Genomic DNA, 16,764 nt, shown 5'->3' with positions numbered 1-16,764 from the left:
GTTCTAAATGTAGAAACAAAACAAAACGTGTCTCCGCCCTCCCTCCAAGATATTTACCTCATCAAATGTACATCTTTTACTTACATTTGTTCTATTTGCCAGCTAATGAGGATAAACGGTAATTGTGGGAGCACACTTCCCAGTTTAACCAGACGTCCACGGTTGGCTCCGGTTGTAACTCTTGATTTTCCTGGCTGACGGTCGCTTTCCTTTTCAGACTGTTTGCTTCATCTGAGCGTCGAGTTTGTTTCTTCTTCTTTGGATTTTCACTTCTTGTTGAAGTTGTATCTGTAGTCATCCATCTTTTCTTTGTTTGTTCAGCCATAGTAGATTACTGTTTACTCGCAACATTTGCAGAGAGCGGAAAAGCAGCCGCTTAGCTCCGCCTACCCTCTCTGGCAGACCAACCACTGCTGGCTGATGGAAAACGCGTCACTAACTGGGCGCCGCTTGTGGTTTTACGCGAAAGTCGCACCAGACACCCAGTCTGTAATAACATTATATACTGCACATGCAAAGACTTTCATCAGTGGGCCATAGGCTCAGTCACCATTGTGTTACCTCATTTGACGATAGACAGAGACTTAACAGAGATTTATTTACATGAAAATCATGACGATATGTAAGATATAATCTAGTTTTTACGGTTTAAATTATATACCTTAGATGCCTTTTCACTTCTTTTTACATCACTTGTAACGTAACGACAATCTATGAAGGCAGAAGCCTTTTTAGACTATAACTTTCACACTTCTTATTTCAGATCAAGTTAATCAGCAGACAGACATCTGTGTTTTTAAAGGGTTAATTTTATGTTCGTAAAAAGTCTGCAATTAACGACTATTTTGAGCCATCTAGTCATCGACTATTGAAACAGTTAATTGACTAATCACATAATAAACTGCACAATGACTTAATGTCTCTTCTTTATCGCTCAGCTTTAAATGTAGTTGGAGGTTCTTTTAATTATGCGCTAAATAACAAGAAAGACAATAAATGAGTTCTTCATTCAACAATACGTCTTTAATAAACTCTGATTTGGCTTCGGCTGATACAACAGAGAAAAAAAAATCCAACATCCAGTTTTGTCTGTTTAAAAACACGGTGAATAGAAGTGCTCATAGAAACAATACATCAAATCAACTCCATCGTTCCTTCTCTTGAAATGCTCACACGTTACCAGCGTGCTCCCGTGATAAACAAGGTCCTCTTCACAGATCCTGCAAGCGATCCTTTTCTCTGCAGCGTTGAGGCTGAAACGCTCCCAGACGCGACAGTCCATTTTGCTATGTGTTGTTTACCTGTTGCTTCCCGGTCGCTGTTTTGCATGAACTCTCAGCAGGGATAGTTAGCATGAGAGATGTCTCACCCCTCAGAGAGCTCCTGACAACAATGTTGTGTCCGCTCACAGCATGAAAAACACCTGCGATGACGTAACCAACTTTATCCACAATTAAATTTGTTGCTAACTACTTTTGTCATCAAAGTCGACTGATCGTTGCACCCTTCTTGACAGCACTAGTTTTTATTTCTGTTCTATATATGCACCTGCTTAAAACACATGAAAGCTGAACCTATGGTGGAGATAGACACTTATTTCCAGTTATTATTCTCTAATCATTTTCTTATGTAGCCAATGTTTAAGGTGAGCTATATTTTTAATCACACATTCTTCTACTCCACCGATAACAAGCAGAAATATGCCTGTACGACTTTAAGATTTGTTTCACCTCATGAGCTGCTATCAAATATTCAGCACTTGTCTGATGTAGCACTTCCTGTTCAGTAAATATGTTCCCAAAGAGACAAAGTCTTTGTTCCTAATGTTTCAGCATGGAAGCTTTTTTGGCCTCCTCGTCTTGAGTTCGAGCACAATAGCACCAAACGGCTCTCCAGTGTTCTCCCTGTCACATGTGCAAGAGCCAAAACGAAGGAACGAGCTTGACCTACATTTTTACAGTGCACCATCCCCCTCTTCTTCTTCTTCCTCTCCTCCTCCTCCTCCTCCTCCTCCCCCTCCTCACACCGTCTCTCTCCCCTCCTGTAGCTGTGGAAATCAGACGACTTTGGGGAGACATGGCTGTTGATCCAGGAGCACGTGAAGACCTACTTCTGGTAAGACACATTCGCTGTCTCAGGGTGTAAATTCTGTACATGACAAATGTCCTGAACTCTGTGATGCGTTCAGGGCTCCAATATGTGCAGGAAAGGGGAAATATAACCTTCCTGAAAATACAAGTTCAGTCAGAATCACAGAATAATATCCAATAATATTTACCGTTCACAAAAGCTTTGGGTGGAAAATGTTCTGCATGTGATTCATTACTGCTGCATTATCACGATGTAAGGATCACATGAGGTCAAGTCAGCGAAGCAGAGCTGTATGTATTATTAATTATTATATTATAATTCCAGTTATTACCTGTCCAAAAAGTCTCAAATAATTAAAAGTTTTGCTCTGATCTGTTAGATAATAAAACCAAAATATACTTAATCACACATTTAGACCAATTCTAAGCAGCAGGTAACAGGACAAATAAAAGATATTAAAGGGATAGTTCGGTTTGTTTGAGGTCATTATCAACAGTAAGTGTACCACGTACAGTAGATAACAGTCGGCGCGGCTCCTGTCAGGAGAAGCCTGCACAGACGCTAAGCTAAGCAGCGCTGCAGACGTGGTCAGGAGCACCGCGTGCTTTAAAGAGTCCTACATGTAAACAAACCTGTCAGTTTAAGTGTGCGCTGGAGTATAGTTTTGTCACTGCTTCACATTGACGTCAGACTCAGCCCTTTACCACGGCACTATGTCTCACTCTGCACATCGGCCCTGTATACCTACGCCTACAGCGTGCGGTGTCGGATCAGCTGTTTGTGGAAGAGACAACAAATAAAAGAAAATGCAATAATATGGAAACGACAGTGCCGTTCACGGTGAGGACGAGAGGACATTGTTCACACGCCGTGCAGTGTTTCATGTTGTGTTTTAGCTGTTGGTGTCATAAAGTGCAGCGGCTAGCACCGACTGAAATCAAGCTTCACTTATCTGAAGATGTCGCAGGTGCTGGCTCGTGTTTTTGTCCCGAACTGTTCAAACAAAGAGCGTCCTGATTACCTTATGTATGAGTGATACAGGTGTTAGATAGCGGTGGCTACCTCTGCTGAATTTAAACATCAACACTCCACACGCAACACTGAGACAGATTTACGTCAAAAGTCAGAACTATCCCTTTAATAATAATAATAATAATAATAATAATGATAATAATAATAATAATAATGTATGATAAAGTTTACAAAGTGCTTTTATAAAGAAATGATTTTCTCAGACAGAGAATTATGGGTAATATTCAAATGTTATCTAGCGCTAACTGAGCTAACAAGCTAACAGTCCCAAGCCATCAATCTGTCCTTAGTGTAATCCTTTTTTATTGATGTAATCATATCAATATTTATCAATAGTTTATATCCGTACATCAGCTGGTTTGAACACACGCCCTGACGGCGGTGACAGACTGTTTGTCTTTAAGGAGGGGCCGGCTTCATTATCTGAACAGGATCAGACATGAGGGCCGAGCCGCTTCATGTTTACTTTCACTTTGTCAGTTTGTTCCTGTGTGTGTGTGTGTGTGTGTGTGTGTGTGTGTGTGAGCTGTTTACAGTGGCCCTACCTCTTCTTGTTATTCTCATAGCATTAAACAGCCGGAATAGGAGGAGTGACGAATGATCATGTGTGTGTGTCTCATTGCAGAAGATTGCTCACGAGCTGCAGCCTCAGTCGTGTGTTTGATGCATATTTAATGATCTTTAACGCTCTTGTTGCCACCAGAGATACTGTGGCTGAATAATTGGAAATAGTTTGTCATAAGTGAAGTTAGAGCAATATTAGTGCTCTGCTCTGCAGGAATCTAGGAAACAAAACTCGTCCTTAACTTCTAAATTATTTCTCTGCAACATTAAAAATTCACGACTAAATAAGACAACTATCAAAGTTAAGTTTAACGTCCCTTTCTCACATGCACGACTGGCAACTTCTGCAGACAGTCTGCCCCTGAAACTTCTGTCTCATGAGGCAGGACACGACGTCCACGCAACTGGTGAAGTTCATCGTCGGCCCTCACAGCCACAAGCTCCTGAATCTCTTCATCTCTCCACTCTGCAGACATATAGAACCCGACGTCTTGCAGACATTTAACTCGGAGGCTGACAGGAAACAGTCTGCTTAAAATCCAGGTGTAAACATCGGCTGGTTTTTTTCACACATGCAAGTTTCAGGAGTGCAATGCATGTGTGAAAGGGGGTTATGTTAAACACTCAGAATGCAAGTGTATTGGCGATCACCTTCAGATTCAAATTCCTGCTTGGTGCAAAGAAGTATGTTCCTTCCAACTTGTAAATCTCGATGTGAAAGAACCAAAGCTCCTCTAACTCTGGCAGAAATGAGAGTGTTCATCAGTCATAGTAAGAAGCTGACTGGAAGTAAATCCTGCTTATTCTACCGTGCAGAAAGACGTGATTCTGTCCTCCCGGTAGACGTTGACATGCAGCCCAGAAGCTGAGCAGAAACAAACTCTCTTGGCGTTGGCAGCAGAAGCGATCAAAGGTGATCCAGATTATGTTGGATCATAGCGAGAACTCAGCCCTCTGATTCTCATAAATGTCTTACATCAATCTGTGATCCCCGACTCTGACATCCTGGTGATGAAATCTGGTTCAACTTCACATCTTACAACTTTCATTAGCACACATTTGTCCCGCTTACACACGATCTGTGGACCATTGTGAGACAATTTCCAGACATTTTTCAGGTCCTGACGTTTTCTGGACTTGCCCTTTCACATGTTACACTCATCGGGAGATTGTCTGTGTCAGACTCGCTCTCAGGAGGAGGAAGCTTCAATAATGGGGACTGTATTTGGGTTAAAAAGTCTGCATAAAGTCGGGGTGAGAAGTTTGGCCAGTGGCATTCACACATGCAGCTCATCCGATCAATGTCGGGATATTTTCAGGACTGCCGTGCATGTGTGACAGGGGTTACAAAGATGTTTGTATGTCGTATTCAACAACAAAGCCAGCCGTGTAGATCATTTATGTATAAATATTTTAGAACAAAGCAAAACCAGCAAACACTGATTAAAAGGGACGTCCCTGATCCTGATGTCAGTCCTTTACTTTGAGGTGTAGCATTCTTACTTTGGCACACAAGCTAAAACAACTGGAGAGAAAATGTAAGTGGAGAAAATGAATCCTAAAATTGTTGTGTGACGATCCGTTAGAGACGAGAGGTATCACTCTGTTGGAATTGTTGGGATGACGATGACGCCTCTTCAACAATTGGTCCATTAATACAATTGAAAGTTGATGATTGCTGCTTGATTAATGTCTTTTTTCTCCGTCCTCTCTGTTATTAAAAACAAATCGGTTGGAATTGGAGCTCCATGAATCCTTGTCATTTGCCAACTCAGACTGCAGCCTTCGAAGGAGGCGGTCCACGGAGGATGCTCCATTCATAGCCCGCGTAGACGTTAAAGCCGAACTGAAATGAGACGGTCTGGTCCACCCTTGCGTCACCAAATGCCGCTCCTGTCACCTAGCAACAGGTAGCTAGCTAGCATAATTAACCGGGGTAACGGAGGATGCATTTGTTGGCAGCATCTGAAGGAGCCTTCTAAATGGGACGGCCTTCGACGTGCTTCAGTGATGCAATCAGCCTTCAGACACGGCCTCCGAAGGCTGCAGCCGCTGGATTGGGACACAGCTAATGTTTCATGTTTACAAGCCCTTAATTTTCACTCTTATATAGGAAAGCAGCTTAACAACAACAGGCAGAGTTGGAAAAAATACTTTAGACTGCTGGGGAGAAAGACCCATTAAAATATTCCCTGATCTGTCCTGCAACAGATCCGTCGTGTAATCAATACAGGTTTTGGGTAAACAGGGTAACCCGGGGATGATTAACATGGAGAAAGAATACTTCTTCTCTGCCATACATCTTCAGTTCCTGTACCAAACCCTACACGTGGTCCATTTGGGCTTTTCGGGCAAAGCAAAGCAACATTTTCTGTTTGGTGTCTTGAGATGTGTTAAGACCAATAGGTGAAGCCTTTATTTCACATGTTGAGATTACATAAAGTTTCCAGAAGTTCCATCAGAAAGGGTCTCACCAAACTCCATTCAAAAAACGAGCCATTTATGGTTTGTTTGTATTTAGTATCTTTTGGTCGGACTGTCAAAGCATGACTTTGTATTTTTTACAAATCTCCATCATGATGTAGTTATTCTGCCTCCCTTTAACCCTTTTATTTTAATGAACTCACAGCTTATCTTTTTAGTTTGCATTCATACTGCCGTACTAAACTGGATCGCAGCCTGTATGGCTTAAACTGCCTCTTTAACAGAAACAGGTGGACAGGTGGTGCTCCGCAGAGATTAGTAGTTGGTGTCCAGCAGAGAAATCCTGGTACTGATCCGAGCTAGCAGCTCATCAACCTGGGACTGGTCAGCCTCAAGCAACTGGAAGCAGAAGTTCAGACAAACACTTTAATGTGATTGGTCGGCTACGTTGTGAATCGATGGCGGTGAACGGAGGCCATCAGCATCTCCTCCTTGTGGTGTTAAATTGGATCTTTCAACAGCAGGTGAAACATCAGTCGCTCTTTGTTTGCTGGTCACCTTGACGTGTTTATGCTCCGTCCGGTCTGGTTGATTCTGCATCTTTTCATCCAGGCAGGAAGCTCTTTGTGAGAAGGGGGATGAGTGAACACTGGTCAAGACTGAGACGGATGATTTTTGCTCTCCGTCTTTTGAAACCACTGTTACAGATTTGTTCTGTTGTTTCATTATTAATGCCATATTAGATTCTGTATTCAGTTTGTGCCAGCAGCTTACAGATGCCGCTCTGATTGGCACTGGTAGCGGCTTCTCCCGGAGCTCAGGAAGGATAAATAAAAACATGACAAAAATGCAGTCTGGCCTTGAACTGAAGAAGAAATCTCTCCGGCTGTGAATCAAAATAAATGATTCATATTCTGCTTTAACCCGGTTCGACAAAGAGCTAGCTTTGGTGTTGAAGTAGTGAAACCTTTTGAACTGTGTTACTGCCAACAGCCAATACAATGGAGTCAGTGATTGCAGAACCCCTTTGGTGCCAAATGCTTCAGCAGTCTGTTTTAAGTTTAAATGAAGGCAGAGCTTTAGACCGTAGAAAACAGTTCCACCAAACCACTGCGACGCCTGCTAGTTGAGACATGAGTATTTAGATGTAAAGAGCAGGTTTCTGTCACTAATAACACGATGAAATACAGCTCTCCTGCATGCACCCGCACACACACCTCACCTGGATCAGGTTCACTTTATTGTAGGATTGAAAAGCACCTGACCTTTATCCTGAAACAGTGCAAACTATAAAGTATTTACCCATGAGAGCCCCAGCGTTGGTGCTTTAAAGCCAACAGTTCCTCATTCTGGTAACCAAAGCATCAGAAATCTGAAACTCATGTTCAGTTTCTTCAGCTCATGTGTATCACAGAAAATAGACAAAATAAAATTGTTCGTGCAAATACTATAGACAGAATAAACTGTGTTGCAGTTATGTTTCAATCACTTAAAGCAGTTGAATTGTTGGCCTTAAAAGAGGTAAGATGTCTTTGAAGTGAAGCTGGAAGCAGGCAGGAAGTTCCTTGAGGGTCGAGAAACCTTTGGAGGAACCTGTGTTTCCAACGTTTTATTCAACCCCCAAAAAAGCACCTCTTTGGGGGGTGCAAGAGCCTTGGCGGATGGGCTTGCAGCGCTGCACATTTTGCAGCACTGAGTTTTGCTTCATTGAGCTTTGATACATCGATTAATCTACTAAAGAAGGCATTCGACAGATGGACCAAAGACATGTCTGCTGAGGATCCAGCAGCACTGGGAAACAATGACACACAAAGATTAGGTGGCCCCCTACATGGTGCCATCGTTTTTCTATACACTAAGATGGCGTGTTAAAACGGCCATCTTTTTTGGTTTGTCATTACGTCACATTGGAAAATCAAGCATCAACAGGCTGATAAAACCTCCCAGTTCCTTGAAAAGTAGTTCCTGTTCCAGTTAATGGTTCCAGTAAAACCATCGAAATAACTTTAAATGTCCTTTGACACATTTGGCACTGACAACAGCTGAACTGAAATTTAAGTTGTGCAAGAGGAAGCAGATACATTCATCGAAGTGTTAAAGACCACAGATGCTGCAAGATGACTCATATTGATAGTTGAGGTGTGGCACTACAAGAAGCTGAAATGTAACTTGGCAGTTTAAATCCAGTTAACACTTTTATAACCCCAATGACTCCACGCTTCTGTACACGCAATCATTCCTCCATGCATAAATAGAAACTCGCTCTAAAGTCTTTAATGAATTCAGGAAGCTCTACACAGGTCGGCTCATTTATTTATACGATCAGGAAGTAAAACATATGCGTGCCAACTGATATGTAGAAGCTTAAAGTTTGTAACGATGCGTCAGATGTTTGTAGGCTCACTTTAGCCTTCCAGAGATGTTCACATTTTAAGCGAGGACATGTAACTTTAAAGAATAGACAGCTCATTCTTTTGCTGCGCTTTGTCAACCTTTTGTTTATCCCCAACACTTGGGGTGAAGGGTCAACTTAGGCCCGGCGAGGTGCTTGGCGTGCAATAGATTGAAAGAGAAAATCCTGCTATAGCCTTACTTGCTCTGGTATGACCTGCGGCTTGTGGTTGGTGTTGGTAGTTTCAGTGGTTGTGTCACAGTTTCAAAATAAACCCAAAAGGTGAGGACCCAGGTGCAGACAATGATATTTATTAAAACAAACAGGCCACAAACAAAAGCTTACTTCAAGCGTTACAAAAATCCAACAAAACAGGTAACATATAATCAAAAACACAAGGAGCCACGAGAAGGAAGGACACTGGTAACATAGAGCTCATATACCTGGAGCACAAAGACTAAATAAACTTGGGAGGTGAGGCTAATTAGACACAGGTAAAAAAAACAATAAGGGCAGGGCACATAATCCAACAGGCGGGAAAACTCACAAAGGCAGGAAGTAAAACAAGACAAAACATACATGGGGCAAGAACTACAAAATAAAACCAAACCAAACTCAGGACTGTGACCTCAGAACTCCAGGAGATCATCTCTAAACAATGAAACACAAATGAATACACAACTAAACAAGACTAAATCAAGACAAGAACACAATTTACTAAATACAAACCTAAACAATGAAAACTCATGACAAGGGACAAAGTGACGAGGTAAAACAAGAAATAATAACTGAACACCGAAACACAAGACAAAACCAGAACTAAACTAGAAACTCAGGACAGGTCGTCTCACAGAGTAAAACAGCAGATCAGACCTTACAAAATGCTTTTTGTCTTTCTTTAATCCAGTTTTTCTTTACTCCCCACAAAAATGTCACAAAGTTATCTGTAGCCTGCTGGCACCGGCTGACCGTGTGTGTGTTTCATGGAAGTATTTTTAAAACCTGGATTTCGTACCCAAAGATAGCGCCTATTTAGCTCAGTAAGAATTGCTCGCCTGGCGCTAACGCCAAAATGTTTCTAGCGTCCAGCTTTCCGTCAAGAGTATAAATCCATCTGAATTTAGTGTAAATTTCACAAGCGTTTTGCTGCTCGGCACCCAGACTTGATGATGATGTCACAGTTTTTGGATTACTTTTGCGTTTCCAAAAATTAATCCCCTTTGTGACTCGTTCCACATGTGTGTTATATCATCCGGACGTTTTGTAGCCTGCTGTACGTCTACCTTTGAATGTATCGACTCTGCCGTCTCTGCGTCGCCTCGTTTACGGCCCATTATCTGTAACTCTGCAGCCTGATAACAGGAAAAACAGACGCAGTATAACCTTTACAGCTCTTTGTTATGCTAACAGTCTGACAGTGAACTGGGCAGGGGCATACAGTGTTAGGCAGGGCTGTTTCCATGACAACAACACAGGCTCTTAGTCCCACCAGTGTTGTGGAGCTGTGTTTAGCTGCAGATGCTTCTTCACATTTTTCAGCTGACGAGCACTTCTCCTCCAGACACAGCTTACATTTCACCGTCATGTTGTTCTCTGTGTTTGGGGAAAATGCTTTTTGGACAGCTCACCCTGAGGGGGCAGTCGGCCAAATGGGAAGCAAGGCTGAGTTTCCACGTTTCACTCAGGTCTTGGTGATACAGACTTGGTGTGACTTGGTGTAAAATTCTTCTCGTCTCTGTTGTTCATGGATTGAAATCTTTGCATTGATTTGTTGGAGTCAGCTCGTCTCTCTCTGTTCAGTCTGACCTTCAGTCTTGTTTTCTGCCTTCTTGGTAGTTTGGCAACAAAACTCTGCTAACTGAGAAACTCTGACTGTCACTTCCTGATAATGTAATCACTGATGGCATTCAGCGGTCAGCCAGAAAGATTTGATGAAGTCTGTTAAATCTACCCCGCTGCAGTGCTGCACCGGCCAGCACAAACTGCAAATTATCTGAGGACAAAGGCAGCACAAATAAAGATTGATCTTAAACCCAAGCTCCCCCCTCCAGGCCCCCCGCGGCTCCATCCAATTTGGGTCTAATCCTGTTTGTTCTGGCTTTAGGAAGGGGGGGGGCTGGTGTTGTGCTGCAGATCAGTCTCAAGGCTTTGCTACTGGATGCGTTTAAACCCAATCTGATGTGTCGATCCCCCACCCGACTCCTAATCTCCTGATCTCAGCGCTCAGAGACGGACTGAGTGCTGAAATCCTCTGGGTACACAAAGAGAAGTACAATCCCTTTTCTCGTTGGGATGACTCACAATGAAACAAACTCAGACGCTTCTTTTAAATGAATTGAGACAAATAAAAGACAGAATGACAATGACTGAGCAGAAGGTTAACAAGGAAACACAAGTGAGGAGTAAATGTCAGAGCTGAAGAGCAGGAGGAGAGCATGTCAGTGTTATCTCCAACGGACCGAGCGAGAGCTGCTCTTTATTCAAAACGTCCAATTAGAAGCTGAGAGCCGGCATGTTTTAATAAACCTGACCAGGAAGTGTTGATGCCTAAAAATAATCAAGCTTGACTGTTTTACATAAAAACAAACTGTTGGTTTGGTTCACGGGACAGAAATACTTGGTTAGCTTCAGGAGTTTATGGTTCAGCTAAAATCTTTTGTCCTACTCATTGATTTCAGAAAACAAACCAGAACTAAGATTTTGGACGTTATTTACTCCATTTTCCAGTAATAACTTAATTTATGACTCATTTTTGGTTGTTTTCTCAAGATCTCGACATATTTATCTCGTTATCTCAAACGCTGCACCGCCGTAACGTCAGATGATCATAACTTGTATCTCAAGAGATGCAAAAGCACCAAACAAACAGGCTTAACATACCTCATCAGTGTGGGCGATGGCAGCGTGGCATGTCCTGCTCTGTCACATCACAGTGAGCAGCCTGTTGTTCTGTTGTCAACATCGACAGAAAATTATCCCGTTATCACGAGAAAACCAGCTTTGTTATCTCGAGATAAAAAAGTCGAGATCTCCAGAAAACAACAGAAATGACTGGTTCTCACGTGAAAATGGAGTAAAGAAAATGTATGGACGCATGTCCACTTAGGGCTCCCGTAAAAATGTCTGTGTATTTAAGCAACATTTTGTTCTTCCTACTTTTTCAGTGTAAATTTATGATGGTCAGTTTGAGAGTTTAACAACACTCAGGTAAAAGTCATTTCAAAATCTGCAGGAAGTCTTCTCCCAGTTGCAGTCGAGCCTACAGAAACGTTACTAGATCTAAAAGTCAAGTGTATTTGTGAATACTAAACTATGGTGGCTGACAAGGGCAATCCGCTGCAACGGCCCGAACGGTTTCCATTAGAAGAAACAGGCTGCAGATTCAGAAACACATGCAAAAATCCAAAACACATGCATCGACGTAAACATGCTGCACATAGCCCCCATAGGCCACTTCTGTTGTGATGACTGGATTTGCAGCGTTTTCTTGTCTTTTCTGCGTTTCTTTCGGCTTTTTGCAGCACATTTTTCTCTTTATTTGCGCATTGCTCGTTCCATTCCACAGCACGCACTGCGGTCCGTCTCCGGCGTGTCCCAGAAACATCTCTCCGCTCTGCTCCGCTAAAGATCCGCGCAAGTCTGTTGTTGACGCAGGCGGCTTCAAGCACGCGTCAAGCTGAACACAGCAGCTCGTTCCAAACAGGAAGTCCGGCAAATAGGTTTAATTTTTTGGGGTTAAGGCAATGATTAGTTTAATATCTTTTATAAAACAGCTTTTTAGGTTTTGGTTTTGCTCGCTCATCCAAAACAAGTGACGACAAGACCCACTGCGACCCAGTGTGAACCTGGAGATGCTGTTTGTTTAGGGAGGGTCGTTGACTGAAAAGGTTAGGGTGATTAATACATATACAACATTAACATTTAATGGGCCTAAAGTAATAACCTCAGTTCTAATGGTTTCATTATATAATTTACTGTCATTGTGTTTTAATAAAAGCTTCTTGGCTGTTTGCAGTTCTTTCTACAAAGGATGTTTTTCCTTTCAACAACATCTCAGGGAAACCCGACTCCAGCGAAGTGACAGAAATGAGATGCTGCCAAACGGGGGGAGGACGGCTGTTTAGGAAGTGTTTAGAGCGCGCAGAGACGAATTCAAAGGAAGGGACAGAGACAGACTGCCAATGGCCTTCTGTGCACCCTCAGCCCAGACAGCGTCCATCAGCTGAACAGGAACCTTTGAAAGAATGCCACAGAGGCCGAGCCGAGCCGAGACACACTGCTGCCTCTGTTCGGCTCTCGAGACTCCCGAGGAAAACACTCTGATTTAGGAGGCAGACGATAAGACGCAGTGAAGCTCCTCCATTCATTCAGGCTGACTCTCCGTGCCACGCCGTCCGGACAGCCTCCATGTACACTTGTGGCCACAAATAGTTAGACCGGGCTGTTTTTGAAGGTTGACACACAGACAGATATTCTCAGTTTGGACATGCTGATAGTCTGCTGACATTTATTATTTAAATTCTGACTTTTTTTTTAGATTGAAACACCTTTAAAATAGCTGGAATAATTCAGTTATTTTAGAAGATGTGCAGGATTCAGTGTATGATTTTCAGACTTACTGTACTCCTCTAAAAAAGATGGGTAATGTTCTCCACGCTGGGATGACTTCTTAAATGAAACCTCTAGAGGAAAAGCCCGTGGATGGCAGGATATAGACAAAGATATGGATATTTTTATCTGTATGCAGTTGGAAGTCTCACTTTACTTTCTTGTCAGGGAACTGTGGGGAGAAACTTTGTGAGACCATAGGAGGTGCATGGAAACTTCTCACAGGGGGAACAGGGGGGGGTTCACACACTCACTGTGAGACACGGTGCTAACGAATGAGTCAAATTGTGACTCTTGGGATCTCTTGTGTTTTTGATTAGACTTAAAAATTAGACGTATCCCTGCCTAGCAAACCAAACATGGCTTGCTGTGTTTAAATGCACCTTTGGAGGTTCAGTTGGCATCTTCCTCGAGGTTTGTATGTGCACAGACTTGTACCTTCCACTTTATCTCAAAGAACCTGTTAGTTTAAAGATGGCCGACGCGTCTCTACATCCTCTCGTACAAAAATGAAGCCCCGGCGTGGGTGCCGCCACCTTGCGCATTTGTATCCAGAGTGTGTGCAGTAGAGATCGGCTGGTGGAGCCGCAGTATTGTCATCCTGCCCCTTCCACTACCCAAAAAAACAATGGACACTTGGCTGCAGAAAACCAACATGGCAGCGGCCGTATCCCGGCTTCCTTTGAGCAGTTGAGAAACCACTGCGTGACGTCACGTTGGCTGTGTCCATTATTTATACAGTCCATGGTTTTCTCTCAGCCTTAACTTTGATTAAAAGACATCAATTTACAATTAATACCAATATCTTTGATACAAAGAAACAACCAGAAAGTCACATTTCAGTGATGGAGCGAACACTGCAGCCCCTTGAAGTCAGGAGAGAGAACAGGACTCTCCTTTGATGTTGAAAGTAGGTCTAAGTGGAGGGGTTGGGTGGAGGAGGGAGTGTTGAAATTTTTATGTAGGCCTACTTGTGCTCCATTACGGAGCCACTAAAAATACTGTGAGGAGTATTTTAATCGGAAAATGCACAAATGTTTTGCTTTTATAAAACCTTTATTGTTTGAGGACAGACTGGCTAATAAAATTCATCTTTGTGTTCTCCTGTTTCCATCCCCTCCCTCACCTGCCCTTCTTTCTCATCCTTCTGTTCCTCCTCCTCGTTCCTTTCTCCTCCATCTCAGGGGCGTGGAGCCCTACGACCCCCCCACCACAGTGCTGGTGCAGAGGCACGAGCCCCAGGGTGTCTCCACCGTACTCAGCAGCACCGACTTCTTCCAGAGCGAGCTGAACCGCCGGGTGATCCTGGAGCAGGTGGACAGCTTCCAGCTCAGAGAGAAGTACATGTTCGCCACCATCACGCGGGTAAGAGAGCAGAGCGGGGGAGGGGCAGCTGAACACCCGGCAGTTTGAACATGTTTGGTTTTTTGACTTGTATTTTGCCATTTTGCTTTCTCTGACCTCAAACCCTAGCATGTAAAAGTGCCTCAATCCAACGTTACAACTGAGCTGAAACTATCTGCTGATAAGTTTAAGCCAGCTGATGGAACATCGCTCGAGTTTCGGCCATTTTCTAATCATTGTAAATCAAACATCTGTGGCTTTTCCAGGGTTGATCGAACAAATTACAGGAATGCTTCTGTAGCTATTTATTAATAAAAAGGTGCATACAAGTGCATACCCCGTCGAGCTTCCTATCCTGCTGGCTACCAGTGCGGTAGTTGAGCTCAGCCTACGGTAACGTTGATTGTTTTGAGGATGGCGTCTGCACTGGCGATCATGATGGAGCATGTTCGTGACGAAGCTTTAGCTCTATCTGCATTTTATACTGGTATATTGGTCGCACCAGTTTGCAGAACGTAGCCCGCTTTTTAGATGGGGAAAGAAGTGCTTCTTGGGAAATGGTTAGCCTAGCTTAGCATAAAGATTGCAAGAAGGAGAAATGGCTAGGCTGGTTCTTTCTCAAATAAAAGATTCTTGTTGTCCTCGTGTGATTTCCAGGTTGGATACAGTCCTGTCTGTGCAGGAACGTCTGATAAAACGTGTGTTCGCCCAATGATCTGGCAGCCAGCAACACAAAGCTGTCAACAATGAAACATGCGTGCATTGTCGTAAAAAGTCCACCTTTATTTCGCTGGTTGTGTTTTCCATAGTTTCTCTTTGGTTACATAAATACAAGTTGCCAGCCGGCTGCCATGTCTCAGCTTCCTCAACCCGAGGCCGGGCTGCCAGGGTTGATCTGGTGTAGCTGCGGTTGTCAACAGTCTTTTCCTCATTGACATTACTTCCTTTCTTAGCTGTCTGAACAAGTGTTAAAAGGTTTTCTTCTCTCTGTGACTGACTGATTGGCTAGCTGGCTAAGGTTGCCAGTGTTAGCTTGTGAAAGGTGGAAGTGTCAAGTGTTGGAAACCAACGAAAGTGAAGACTGATCTCAGACCTGCTGTTTTCCTACAGATGTCCATCTGTGGGCTTTCCATCGATTACATCTGTGTTTCCAGCTGAGCAGCAGCTCTGTAGTTTAAAGACATCTCTCGGGCCACTGGGCTTACAGTCCACTGGTGAAAGCCCTGAAATATCATTTTCTACAGCAGAGTTCTTATTTAAACTGCACCAGGCGCAGACAGGAATGTAATGCAGCGACAGAAAGCGGCCTGTTTGTACTGTGCACCATCATACATTTTTAAAGCCGACATTGTATTACAGCAAAGTTAAGCAGTCAAGTGAGCAGCCAGTTTCCCACCTCAGCATAATGTGCTGAGCCTAACAGACGTTGGATCAATATTTGGCTGGCGGTCACATAAAGCTCTGTGTGTTTGTCACTTTGAGTCTCCAGTGTTTGTGTAGAGGAAGCCTCAGTCAGGCAGCAGACAAACAGACAGCAGAGCAGATGGAGAGGACGCTTTGGATCTCATCTCCTCCGTTGTTTCTCAGGACAGACTTTCGGCTGCGGCGTGGGCCGACAGCAGCCTGTAGCTTCAGAGACGGTTGATTCGGCTGTGACGGATCGGATAATTGGTGTCAGATGGTTCATAATACCAAGTTAATGCATGTAGCTGTACTTCAACTCAGCAGGGAAAGGAAGAATTACAAGCAGCAATCTCCGGAGCTGAGAAGTATGGCATGCCAAAAACTGCAGTTCCTCAAGTGTCCACTTGAGGCTGCCTCCAGCAGTGAGTCAGTCCCCATAGAGCCCCATGTTAAACTTCACAGCTGAAATAAACATATTTACAGCCTGGTACAAAAAACAGTTTTTGTGCATAGAGCACATTTCTCTCTTCATGACAACTGTACGGGGAGAGTCTTTATACAACTCACCTGTTTACTTTATATTAAGGCTTAAAGTGATGCATCATTAGGGGCGTGGCCTCGTTGAGTGACAGGTGGGAGCTGCTAGCTGTCTGCAGCCTTTTTTGTGGGTTTTCTTCATGTAAATATCCGACAAATAATCCGCCCTGCTGTGCGCTTTATTGCACTATTAAACTGTCCAACAAGTCTGAGCTTCGCCAAGTGTGTTATTTAATTTATTTGTGCGCGCTAGTTAGCAGGTATTGCTGTGCTCTTCATTTCTGGCTTGTAAGCTTGTTCCTCATAAATTGGTTTATTAATGGTGGCTCGTGCTGTGAAGTCAGGATTGCTGTTGGCTTTTTCCTGAG

The 16,764-nt window shown here is 43.4% G+C and overlaps 1 protein-coding gene across 1 annotated transcript in view; it reads left to right on the top strand.

Moving 5' to 3' along the window:
- The window catches only part of sorl1 (sortilin-related receptor, L(DLR class) A repeats containing), a 93,717-nt gene that overhangs the window by 26,213 nt on the left and 50,740 nt on the right, over nt 1–16,764 (top strand). Inside the window, exons 5-6 of the mRNA XM_069676487.1 lie at nt 2,048–2,115; nt 14,296–14,476. Coding sequence (XP_069532588.1) covers nt 2,048–2,115; nt 14,296–14,476 — 249 coding nt within the window. The remainder of the gene's footprint in view (nt 1–2,047; nt 2,116–14,295; nt 14,477–16,764) is intronic.

Source organism: Semicossyphus pulcher, unplaced genomic scaffold, assembly GCF_022749685.1.
Source record: "Semicossyphus pulcher isolate SPU_LCO1_2020_fin unplaced genomic scaffold, fSemPul1.0.p SCAF_26, whole genome shotgun sequence".
Classification (NCBI taxonomy): Eukaryota; Metazoa; Chordata; class Actinopteri; order Labriformes; family Labridae; genus Semicossyphus; species Semicossyphus pulcher.
The sequence above is the reverse complement of the archived record's forward strand: the minus strand, read 5'-3'. Positions and strand labels throughout refer to the sequence as shown.